Genomic DNA, 12,759 nt, shown 5'->3' on the forward strand with positions numbered 1-12,759 from the left:
AAGTAATGTATCTAGACGTATAAGTGTACCATATAATTAGTGTACAAATAACTAACGATTAACACTACGAGTGTAACAAAAAAAGAAAACGTGTGCTTTAGACTAGAAGACTGAAGTAAACTTCTTTAGCTCCTACAATCATATAAGAAACGTTGACTGATCACACATTTTGCAACGCTTTCGTCATCCATTCACTAGCTTACTCACCAAGTCATGCGTGCGTAAAGATGAATACTTCGACAAAAAAAATGAGTGTGCTTTAGATCACACGACTGAAATTGTACTGAGACTGAATTGTTTTGTAGCGTCAAGTGTCTGTGTACTAAGATAAGCAAAAGTAAAACCTTCTGAAGAACTTACGAAGGAACAGAAGCATCTTAGTTAGGTACAATAGTGTTTTCTTAGCAACCGTTGGGTATGTGGTCTCATAAAATGTAACATGTCTATGTTGAACGCAAGCACTTTCGTGTAAAACAGAGTCAATGTTGTACTGTATGTGTACTACACCAGCATATAAAATCGATTAATAATTAAATATTCATATTTAACACAAGCAATATTTTATAAGTTAACCGTTAGCAATTTACTGTGTGGTTACGGCAGTAAGAATATAGCCACCCCCTCTCTTCCCATGGGTGTCGTAAGAGGCGACTAAGGGATAACGCAGTTCCACTACCACCTTGGAACTTAAAAAGCCGACCGATGGAGGGATAACCATCCAACTGTTGTCTTTGAAATATACAGGCCGAAGGTCACCAATCCGCCTGCCCAGCGTGGTGACTATGGGCAAAACACATGAGTTCACGCCATTTTAGGCGCGAACTTATGGAGTCCTATGTCCGATAACCGTGGACCCCGATAGGCTGAAGAGAGAGAGACTGTATTATGCTGAAGTGAGTGATGAACCATTATAAAGTGTAGTTCATAGCACGTTCTTAACTCTACGGGGTATAGACTGCCACGTGTGAAATATTCAATAATTTGCGTACTTAAAGCTATAGTGTCCATTAAAAAGACGACACCCTCACCTGGAACAGATGATATGACTAAAATTAAGATTTAAAGGATGTGTCCTTGAGATTTAAGGCATGATTCAGTTGATACTTTCCTATTAGTTGAAGAAGAGAAACGTAAGAAGTGGCAACGCTACCAGTTTTCTAAACGTAAACAAAAAATACCATGTCTGTGTAAATTACAAAATATCAAGCAAAATTAAAAAGGCTAAAACAACCGAGGTTATATTGAAAGACAAGGATTTTTTTTGCATTAGATAAGAAGCGATAGCTACGTTACTAGTCATTAATTAAAGTGAAAAGTTTTCATTTTATTTGCGAGTGCACTTAACTGTCATGTATATAATAAAGAGCATAAGATTTTTGCATATCATTTATTACCATCGTTAAATAATTACATTTTCAGTTGCCACGTCGTTCCTTAAAATTGTATAATAATCTTTCAAGACCTTAATACTAGACTAAATCACAAATTGTATACTAAAACTAGATATATGGTTAGGCAAAATGCGAGTTGCAAATTGCTTCTACCTATAATACATAACAATATATTTGAACTTACATTCGGTAACTATAAATTGAGATTACTTTAATTAAAATTAAATAAGTACGTACCTACATAAGTCATGACGTAATAGTTTTTAGTAACACTTGTTTAAAAATAGAGGGCTTTCTTTTGTTAGGCATTTTTATGAATTGAATTTTACTATGGTATGTATATATTTAATATATATATGAAAATGAATTGACAATATACCTGTATAACTTTTCCAAAATATAAATGTACTAAAAGACATATTTTTACTTAAAATACGTAATTGGCACCACGAGAGCTAGAGAAAGTACTTTACAAATATGTTCGTGTTCAAATAATGCATATAAAAAAATCGAAATAATGTATTTTTTAAATGTTGTAGCAAATTAAACAATTTTAAAGTCTTTTTAAGTTGCAATGTACAAGAATGTATATAGGTAAGTAGGTATGTTTGTTCGGTTGGAATGTTGCAATTTAATTTTGAAGCTATAAGATGCTTCAATCGCGAGATTTACTTGTGTAGATAAACAATTAAAGAAATATAATGTGAATATAACAAAGATAAATAAAAGAAAAAGTATATTTTATTCTTTTTAACGCATTAAAATAAAAGCATGTTTTAAAAAAAATATTTTTACTTCTAATTTGTTTCGTATTGAACTGCTTTACAATTAATTACAATTATTATTGAAAATTATCAAACTGCCTTAATTTTTTTTTATCGTCGACATAATCGATTCAAAGTTTATATAATTCTGGTAAAGACTCTTTTACCTATATACTATAAAAAATGAAGGTTACTAAAGTTAATATATCAACCGAGACAAACATATCAATCTTGTTAATACATTAACTCCTACAATAAAAAATTGAGAATTATCGGTCGTGTTTTATTAAAAGTAAACTTTCACTTCATTTTGCACTATTTTGACAAACAAATGTTATTTTTATTATTTTTATTTATTCTGTAATGTATCTAACATAAATATTCTTAAAATGTAATTATTATGCAGTAAGGTTTAGTACAATATTTAGTAATAATACTTTATTACTATAGTATATTTAAAAACAAAATAAAAAATATGCGAAAGCCCAAATTCGATTCTATTTTTAAATCAGTTTTAGTATAGCAGGTACAACAATAACCAATTAACTAAATATTTTTTTTAGATTTTTTTTATTCTTGAAATAGCATCATTTTTTCAATGTCATAAATAACCGTTTTATGTAAGTAAATCTACGACTAGGTAATATATCATGTTTGTTCTGTCTCGATGTCCATACATTGCAAGGTAGTCGTAGGATTCATTTAAGGAGCATGAAGGGAAAAATATTTAGAATTAACGTTATCGAACATTATTTCTACACGTTTTTCCTTGTGTGCATGCTGACATAGTTAGAGAGCCTGAACGTTTAGAAAATATTGTGTTCTCAAAGGCATCCTCTTTGTACCGGCATTGGGTCCTCGGTATCTTGAACATTTGGTAGGTTGTTGTTATGTTCTTGTTCCCTGCTCAGAACGAAAACTGGTTCAACGTTTTCATCATCACTATTAAATCTGTAAAATATATATAAATGTAATTTAAAAAAATACCATAAATTATCAATGATTTTCGTCTGTCAAAATCGAATACAAGTAATAATAAAATATCTTACAGATATCGAGGAACTTCACCCCTCATGGTGCATATGGCATTTGTCAGGGCTTTTACATAATTTTTGGCAAGAGTTAATGTTTCTATCTTTGACAGACTACGATTGTCCTTTTTAACGTGGGGAATAACACGACGGAGATCCTGAAATACAAAGCGACAAACTATTAAGACAAAACTATCGGACATTAAACAGTACGTGGAACAAAATACTTTAAGAAATTTTAGCTTATCTTGGTCATTTACGTAATTACCTCAAACGCACGATTTAGCGAATGCATCCGCATTCGTTCCCGTTCATTGCTTTCTAATCTACGCAAATTACGCTCGCGGGCGGATATGCCACAGCGGCGTCGTCGACCGGGCCCACTGGAGCCACTCGTGGTTCCCGAAGACGAGGAGCCTGCAGGTGTCCGCCGTGGCCTGCACGGCCTTCGGGGAACGAGTTCGTCACTACCACTCCCACTGTCGTAGAAATCTGAAATATTTATTTAGAGTACTTATTGCAATTGAAGTGAAAGTTGTTTAATGGCGTAGTCAGGTGTTTATTGCTGTCAAATAGATATAATAAATAAAGATGTGGTGAATTTATTCTTAATATTTTAATATATGATTTTCGTAGTCAGGAGTCAGTAGGTACAGTTCAATAAGTAAGAATAGTAAAATGGCACCAGTTCTTTAAGCTACATTATCGAGAGTTCTATACCAATACCTTTAAAGATTGAAATAATACTCGTTTAATTTAAATTTTTGAATGCTTATATAATAATAAAATTTTAGATAATTAATTGTTATTATTATCTTTTTTATCGATGTGGTTAAGTTGAATGGTTTCCCATTGCGATAATAACTGACAATTTTTTGTATCAATGTTAACTAACTAATTTTAAGCAGAAATACTTTTGCAATAATATGGTACAATTATTATTATATTTTGTAATTCCTTGTCAGTAGTTTTAATTATGAAGAAAAAACTATTACCTATATTATCATTCAATACTAATATACCACGTCCTCTAACTGGTTCAGAAAAATATTTAATTGATGGGCTAGAAATTTATCATGGCCATCTTAGTAAATAAAAATTAAAGTATTACATTGAGAGCACTTGAACATTGCAAGTGACGGTCGAAACTTGAGTATTACGTGACGCGACTACACGCTTGATAAAATATTTGCGTAAGATCACACTAATCGATTTTAACGCGCTGCTACGGGTGATTTTCGTAACGCTCTTATCAACTTCGTCATTTGCACCGGTTTTACACGTAGTAAATATGTCTGCGAGACTAAGGCCGAGTAGAATGTTCACGTTAGTTTATGCTATAAATGTACCAGTCAAGTTGATCTCGCAGTACTCTGTACTTTTTGTTAAAATATATACAAATTATTCTAACTCGTTTTCTGTCGTTATTATGATAATTTTCAATGGATTGGATAAATACAACAGCTTTAAAGCTATTTTCCTACTTTTTTTATAAAAAATTTTGACACGTTAATTTTAATTATTACGGTTTTTTTTTTTATATTATAAATTGTTATTGTTATTGACATTTGTATACGTGTCACGTGAACGTATGTAGCGTACGAAGTTAAGGGCTAGCATTACATACAATTAAATGCAATAATTTTAAAAATATGTCGCACAGCATTGAATCTGGTGCCTACTTAAGTTGCGTACTTTATTTGGGCGTTAAGGTCGGATATAACAGTCAATTAATATTGATATTAAACAACTAACCGCCAGCTTGTTCGATTTTTATATCGACCTCTTCTTGTTTACTGTCGAAATACTCAGAAGCGCCGTCGTCGTAGCACAGCATCATTTGATCGGGAGATGCCGCTTCTGAACCACTGCCCTCAGCGCTGGCCCATTGAGGCATTTTGTTCCCTGAAATTCAATAAATACAATTAGAGTTAAATTTATTAATAACTGTACTAATGTTACACAACGCAAAGTTAACGATTACATTTTGTCTTTTACATTATTTGGTTAAAACGCTATGTCAATTGTCAAGAAAATATAATAACATATTTTTATTATTTATACTTTATTTTACACCGCAAATCATTACAAAAAATAAAACCTTAAATATTGTTCCATATTATGAAGTACTCATGTGTTTTGCCCATAGTCACCACGCTGGGCAGGCGGGTTGGTGACCGCAGTACTGGCTTTGTCGCACCGAAGACGCTGCTGCCCGTCTTCGGCCTGTGTATTTCAAAGCCAGCAGTTGGATGGTTATCCCGCCATCGGTCGGCTTCTTAAGTTCCAAGGTGGTTGTGGAACCTTGTTATCCCTTAGTCGCCTCTTACGACACCCACGGGAAGAGAGGGGGTGGCTAAATTCTTTAGTGCCAAGTACTGCGGTCACCAACCCGCCTGCCCAGCGTGGTGACTATGGGCAAAACACATGAGTTCACGTTATTTGAGGCGTAAACTTGTGGAGGCCTATGTCCAGCAGTGGACTGTATAGGCTGTAATGTAATGTATTATGAAGTACAATGGGCGGACTAATGACTAATTAACCATTTCTATTAGACAACCCAATAATATGCATGTAAGCAAGTCTGTGAAATAATAAAGAAATACAGTACGAATAAAGACGGAGTTACGGAAGACGGTTAATTTATGTTTATGTTTGCTTCAAGTTACGTCAATTAAATCACAACTCGACCATTTTAAATCTCTTACGCCCGTGTTTCCAAGTGCCTGGGTGGGTGCATATTACATTTTATAATCATAAATTCGTTTCAGTCTTTTCAATTTTCTAGGCTTATCAAAGGTAAATTAATTCCATGCTTACGGATTAGAGTAGTTAGGTACCTGTTTGATATAAAATTGGATACTTTATGAAATACTAGCGATTCGCCCCGGCTTCGCACGTGTGCAATGCTGATAGAAAATATGAATAAAATTATGTGGTGTCATGGGGTACCAGGTAGGAACGAAGTTCCTACGGATAGTATAGAAGCAACACAATTTGAAAAAAAAATGTTGAATTTTATATATATTTTCTAGTTCTTAATTTTTTTTAATTATGTTGATTGATTTTTAATTAAGTACATAAAAGTATTTAGGGAATTTAGTATTTTAGAAAATAACAAATACCGTAAAATAAAATAAATCAAACAAAATAATAATATCACATTCAAAGTGAGGAATCGGGTATAACTCAAATACAAACACTACATGACCCATCATCTAATAACACACAACCTACATCCACAGAAAGAGCTGAAGAAATAGACCAGTTGACACGAAATATAGAAGTAGATGAGAATCAGGAACCAATAGTTTTACAATTCTTACAAACTTTAGCTGAAATTAAAGACATTCCCATTGAAGAACGGTTATTCCTACCTAAAGCTAAAATAAACAAAAGTTTCATCGAAAATCTAAACATACTCAATAAATACCTACCTAATCTACTAGTAACTAACAATAGTCTACGTGAAATAAACAACATATTGTACGCAACTGCTAAAACATTAATAGTAAACAATAACCAAAATCCGTATGCACCTACAATAGCCATAAAACCAAAGCGTGATCCACCTTGGAAAAAACGAATACAAATCAGAATAGAAAAACTAAGAAAAGAGCTAGGACAACTAATAGAGATAGAAAGAGGAATCAATACAAATAGAATGAGGAAAATCAGGGACAAATTATACGCAAAACACAATATACGAAGTGAAAATGATCATAAGAATACAGCTGAAATCATCAAACAAAGAATCAAAGCACTAGCAGGAAGAATAAAAAGATACGAAGAAATGAATACAAAAAAAGAACAGAATAAATTATTTGCCGAAAACGAACATAAACTATACAGAAGCCTGGGAAGTAATACCGCAAAAGATATAAAAATACCGAGTAAAGAAAATGTAGAAGAATTCTGGAAATCAATCTTATCAAACCCTCAACCATACAACGCGGAAGCTAATTGGATTAAAGAAATAGAAACAATGTCAAACGAAGTAAATACAGTAGATTCAGTAGAGGTTACAGAAGACCAAGTAAAATTTGCCTTACGTAGAATGCACAATTGGAAATCACCGGGCCTAGATCAAATTCAAAATTATTACATAAAATATCTGACCAACGTACACAAATACTTGGCCTCATTATTTACAAACATAGTCTCAGGAACAGAGCCAGTAGAAGAATGGTTCACGACAGGTAAAGTTATACTGGTACCTAAGAATGAAAACACTGAGGACCCGAAAAACTGGAGACCTATAGCGTGCTTACCAAGTATGTACAAACTTCTTACTTCTGTATTAGCCAACGTTCTATATAACCATTGCCACAAGAATAACATCATTTCAGAAGAACAAAGGGGATGCCGCCGTGGAGTCAGGGGTTGTAAAGATCACCTAATGGTCAATAAAGCTATATTAGAGGATGCACACCAATCCCAAAAGAATCTTAGTATGGCGTGGATAGACTATCGAAAGGCTTTTGATAGTGTTTCACACGAATGGCTTCTCAAGCTGCTTGATGTCTATAGATGTCCTCCTGTGATTAAGAGATTTCTTATTTTAGCCATGCCATCCTGGCGAGTGATTATGACAGCCCGTGGCTCGCACGAGTCAATAACTACCGAACCGATTTATATCAGACGCGGCATTTTCCAGGGCGACTCCCTTTCTCCGTTATTGTTCTGCTTAGCATTAAACCCTCTTTCATTCGTACTCAATAAGTATGAAATGAAAGGCTACAAACTCAAAGATAGCATCTGGATTAATCATCTCTTATATATGGACGATCTCAAAATATATGCAAACAATAGAACCAATTTAAAAGTATTACTTGACAGTGTGGAGATATTTACAAGCGATATAGGTATGAAATTTGGTTTGGAGAAATGCAACGTATTACATTTAAATGCAGGACACAGAAACATAGCATTAGGTGGTGGGCACATACTTCTGAGTGGCGAAACTTTCAAACAACTTGCAATAGATGATAGGTATAAATATTTAGGAGTACATGAATCTGGAAAAATAGAACATAGCGTCATTAGAGAACAGATAAGTAAAGAATATTTAAAAAGAGTCAAAAAGCTACTTAACACACACTTGAATTCCCGTAATCTCATCAAAGGTATAAACACGTACGCTGTTCCGGTTTTACTTTACTCTTTCGGTGTAATTAACTATAAAAACAGTGACCTAAAGAAAATAGATGTTAAGACTAGAAAACTACTAGCGATTAAAAAAGCACAACAACAGAAAGCAGAAGTAGAAAGACTGTACTTACCAATAAATCAGGGAGGAAGAGGGTTACTAAATGTGGAATACATGTATAAAACACAAATTGTTAAATACAAGCAATATCTAAAAGCAGAAAGCGATCACCTAATCAAAGCAATAGTACAGCATGATACAAGTAGGGATAGATATTCAATAATAAAGGAAGCACAAGAAATAGAAAGAGAACTACATTTACCTCAAGGAAATGCACTAACAGATGAAGAAATTAGGAAATCCACAGTAAATAGGCACAACGAAATATGGAGAAATAAACAGCTACATGGTCAATTTCCCAAAAAAGTCTTAGATCAGGGTAACATAGACAAGGAACTGTCATTTAAATGGATTAAGAAACAGCAGATATCTCCAAGCATCGAATCCTCAATATTTGCAATACAGGACCAAGCAATTATGACACGACAACACCAACGTGACATACTTAAGGAGCCAGTAGACGGCAAGTGTCGGCTGTGTGCAAGCAAAGATGAGACCACTCAGCACATAATATCTGGTTGTGAAAAACTGGCAGGGACCTATTATGTTAAACGACATAATAACCTTGTCCAGTACATCTACTGGTGCTTGGCTCGACACCATAAAATGGAAGTTTCTCACTTGTGGTGGAAGGAAACACTGACTCAACCACAAGTGAAAGAAAATAACTCAGCCAAAATTATGTGGGAAATCCCTGTTCAAACTGATGTCACCATAACGCACAATAGACCGGATTTAATTTATACAAACAAAGATAACAACAAAACTTACCTAATAGATGTAACTGTACCGTCAGATTATAACATCGGAGCTAAAGAAATTGAAAAATTAAGCAAATACCACCTACTCAAAACTGAAATCAGCCGTTTGTGGAACACACAAACGGTTGTCATTCCAATAGTAATAGGAGCAACAGGAGTAGTAGCTAAAAGCATAAAAAAGTACTTAGAACAGCTAGATTCCAACATTGACGTTAGCATTCTTCAGAAACAAGCAGCCATACATACAACAATCATACTCAGTAAAGTACTTGGAGATACTGTTTTCGTACACAATATACAAGACTCACTTTCACAAAATACACAACTATCAGTAGATAGAGACACGCAGCAATCACCAGACACACAGCAGTTAGCAGACACACCACACTCTCTCAACACAACTCATGAACCTAGCACAAACAATTTACAAAGACGAGGAAGAGGTAGAGGAAGGAGAAGAAATGGCGCGCAACGTGCGCGTATAGAATAGGAGGGATATAAATGCCTTTTTTCTCGAGGGTTACGAGACGGGGTATTTATTTAGACCGACTTAAGTCGTGAAGGTTAGCATAATTCAAACTATTAAGTGAAATAAAAAAACATGTGTTTATTTATTTTTGTCGACAGTATAAAATTACATAAATAATTTAAAAAAAGTTTACTAGTAATATTTAAGTTTTACAAACGTCATATTATACAGTCGTGTTACTGATATTACGTCACTTCCGTTATATATTTTTCTTACGGTTTTAGTATCACATTTTTTTCAGTTCCGTCGCCCAGCCAAATGTCAAGCCTACCATAAGGAACTTCGTTCCAATTATGTTATTATACATAAACCTTTCTCTGGAATCACTCTATTTACTAAAGAACACTGCTTCAAAATCCGTTGCGTAGTTTTAAAAATCTAAACATACAGACAGTGGGAAGCGAATTTGTTTTATACTATGTAGTAAATAGTAATATTAAAAATCGTTACAGTAAGTCCCTCTAAAAATTTCTTTGTGTAGGTAAGAGCTACACGTAGGTATGACATAGGGCCACTAAGGCTAATTTTCAATGATTCTGGAGGTGAAGACCTATAATGAAATTTCCAGACGTAGAAATAAGGACCCTGGCTTGATCCGTTAAAATTAAATATAACACGACACACATAAAAGAAGATTTACTCACGTCGCTTCATATTTACAATGTAACTTAGATATTACTGACTGTCCTGATACATTCCATAATAACAATAAAAAGAACTTAATTGTTTATCAAGGACAACGAATCAACCTGCAACATCGCACTGCTGGGCATACGCCTCTTCTCCATGTAGGAGAAGGATCAGAGCTTAATCAACCTCGCTGCTCCACTACGAATTGGCGGATAATATATCCCTATTATGAGTAACGATCGCTATTAGGTGTTTATGATAACAACCGGGTCACTACGAGGATAATTTAACATTTTACGACTGTTTGCAGTATAACGAAATAAGTATTTTTTTAAATGTATATTGCGCTTTGAAGGTTAATAATATTTTAAAGGTGGGTTACGGTAAGTTACGTAGTATCGATCATAATTATTCTTTTTCCTTATTGAATTTTGTAAAAAAAGTCAATATTTTAAATTTATTCTGCATTTCCTATTATTCATTAAAAAATTTTCAGAACTATACTACTATGTTAGTCCTTGCTCATAATCAACGCAATTTATTGAAGCTATAAAAATTAAATTATAAATTAAAAAAAACCCCGACACTATAACCTAAGTTGCCTTTAAAATTAAAAAATATTTAAAGAAACTCAATCTTAAAGTACCTATGTATGTACGAGTATTATTAATTCTAAAAAAAATATATCGCGTTGGGGGACTGCTCCTATTTATATATTACCTACTATTTATTTTTTTATTAGTATCACATCCCTACCTAAGTCTTTTACCCGAGCCTTATTATTTTACACGCGAGGGCAGACGTCATTGACGGTCGTATCCGAAACGCAATATTTTGAAGTAATTTATCAAAAGTTTTCTTTTCTTAATTTTATATTTAAACTCACCTATGTTGCTTAACTAAGTTAGGTTAGTTTAAACTATTTGTCATTGAATTGTTAGGTTTGGAGCGATCCCCCAACGCGATATATTTTTTTAGAATTATTAATACTCGTACATACTTAGGTACTTTAAGACTGAGTTTCTTTAATTATTTTTTACTTTTTAAGGGCAACTCAGGTTATTGTAGCAGGTTTTTTTTTTAATTTTTAATTTAATTTTTATTTTTATTTTATACTTTTTATAGGTACAGATTTTGTTAAGTTGTTGACACAACATTAGGACACAAGCACAGGCATTCTGCTTTCCATCCCTACTTTTAACCCCATTAACTTCAAACAGCTCAACCGATTTTTTAAATATTTTTAATTTATTTTTATTATTAATTTTGTAAAGTGCATGTGATGGTAATTCATTTGGTAAATTTACTGACATTCGGATTTCCATCCTCATTTTCTCACCACCACATATATTTGCAGATATTAGGTATTTTCCCCACTTTTACACCCAGAGTTTTTCAGGGCTCAACCGATTTTCATTGAACACATTATTTTGTAATGTTCACGTGATGCGCTTTCATTTGAGACCCCACTAGATTATATTTGCAAAAATTCGGTTATTCTTCCCCACTTTCACCCCCATATCTAAAAACACTCACGGTTATATTTCATAACATATAACAACTCGTCAAAAGTTGTTATAATAATAACAAAAGTATCAATATGTTTCCATAAATAAAACAATTGATATTAAATAAAAAATACTATATATCACTTTGAATTTACGAGCTATTTTTGAAATGAAATCATTTTTAATCTTAAAAAGATTATTCTAGGATTCAAACGCGGGCGGGGCTTACCGTCGCCAGGCAACCATTGTCGGCGGCGCCCAAGCGGCGCCAACGACAAATGACATTAACATCCATGTCTCTACTTCAGTGAACCTAGAGGACATAATTGTTATATACAGAATGATTACTGGTTGTTAAAATGGTAGTCTCTTTATATGTTGTTTCATGATAAAGGAAGTGACTGAAATATAAATATAACTCGTGATTCCCATCTGTTCTATTTTTAGCCTTTTTAGCCTAAGAAAGTTTTTAAATACCTAGAAGAGAAGCCGAACAACAACTAAATACCAATTATAAAGAAATATTTGCCCTATCCTACTCAAGTGAAATAAGTATTCATGTCGCTCTTGATAAGTTGTAGAGATATGTCACAATTGCCTAATATAGTCATAATATAGTACACAAAATAATAAAAATTACACTATCTGTAAATATTTAAGTCTTAAGTGGTGACGGTACGTATAATATTGTATAATTTCGAAATAATTTATTATTGTAACTCAAAATTAAAATATAAAACTAAAACAATAATATTTTGACAAGATTAGTTTCAGTATTCATAAGTATGGCTATCGTTTAATTGAACGATCTTAGGAAATTCTTATCTGTGAAATGACCACAGAAATTCAACATTAATTTTAATTCTAAAGTTGTTA

General features: G+C 33.2%; 1 protein-coding gene across 1 annotated transcript; it reads right to left on the bottom strand.

Annotated features, from left to right (window-relative positions):
- Nucleotides 1–2,626: 2,626 nt before the first annotated feature.
- LOC123657061 (protein dimmed-like) lies at nucleotides 2,627–5,083 on the bottom strand. The gene is made up of 4 exons (XM_045592659.1): nucleotides 4,942–5,083; nucleotides 3,455–3,678; nucleotides 3,205–3,344; nucleotides 2,627–3,106 (listed from the first exon to the last, which is right to left on the bottom strand). Exons 1-4 carry the CDS (start codon nucleotides 5,081–5,083, stop codon nucleotides 2,980–2,982), a joined length of 633 nt encoding a protein of 210 aa, XP_045448615.1. The 3' UTR covers nucleotides 2,627–2,979.
- Between the last annotated feature and the right edge of the window lie 7,676 nt (nucleotides 5,084–12,759).

Source organism: Melitaea cinxia, chromosome 10, assembly GCF_905220565.1.
Source record: "Melitaea cinxia chromosome 10, ilMelCinx1.1, whole genome shotgun sequence".
Lineage (NCBI taxonomy): Eukaryota > Metazoa > Arthropoda > Insecta > Lepidoptera > Nymphalidae > Melitaea > Melitaea cinxia.

What these genes read in the sequence shown, in the direction of transcription:
- LOC123657061 (XM_045592659.1), bottom strand. Translation starts at nt 5,083, where the DNA reads ATGCCTCAATGGGCCAGCGCTGAGGGCAGTGGTTCAGAAGCGGCATCT. An exon ending in AAAAATCGAACAAGCTGGCG is followed by an intron (nt 3,679 to 4,941) that starts GTTAGTTGTTTA and finishes TAAATATTTCAG; the next exon opens with ATTTCTACGACAGTGGGAGT. An exon ending in GGTGAAGTTCCTCGATATCT is followed by an intron (nt 3,107 to 3,204) that starts GTAAGATATTTT and finishes TATATTTTACAG; the next exon opens with ATTTAATAGTGATGATGAAA.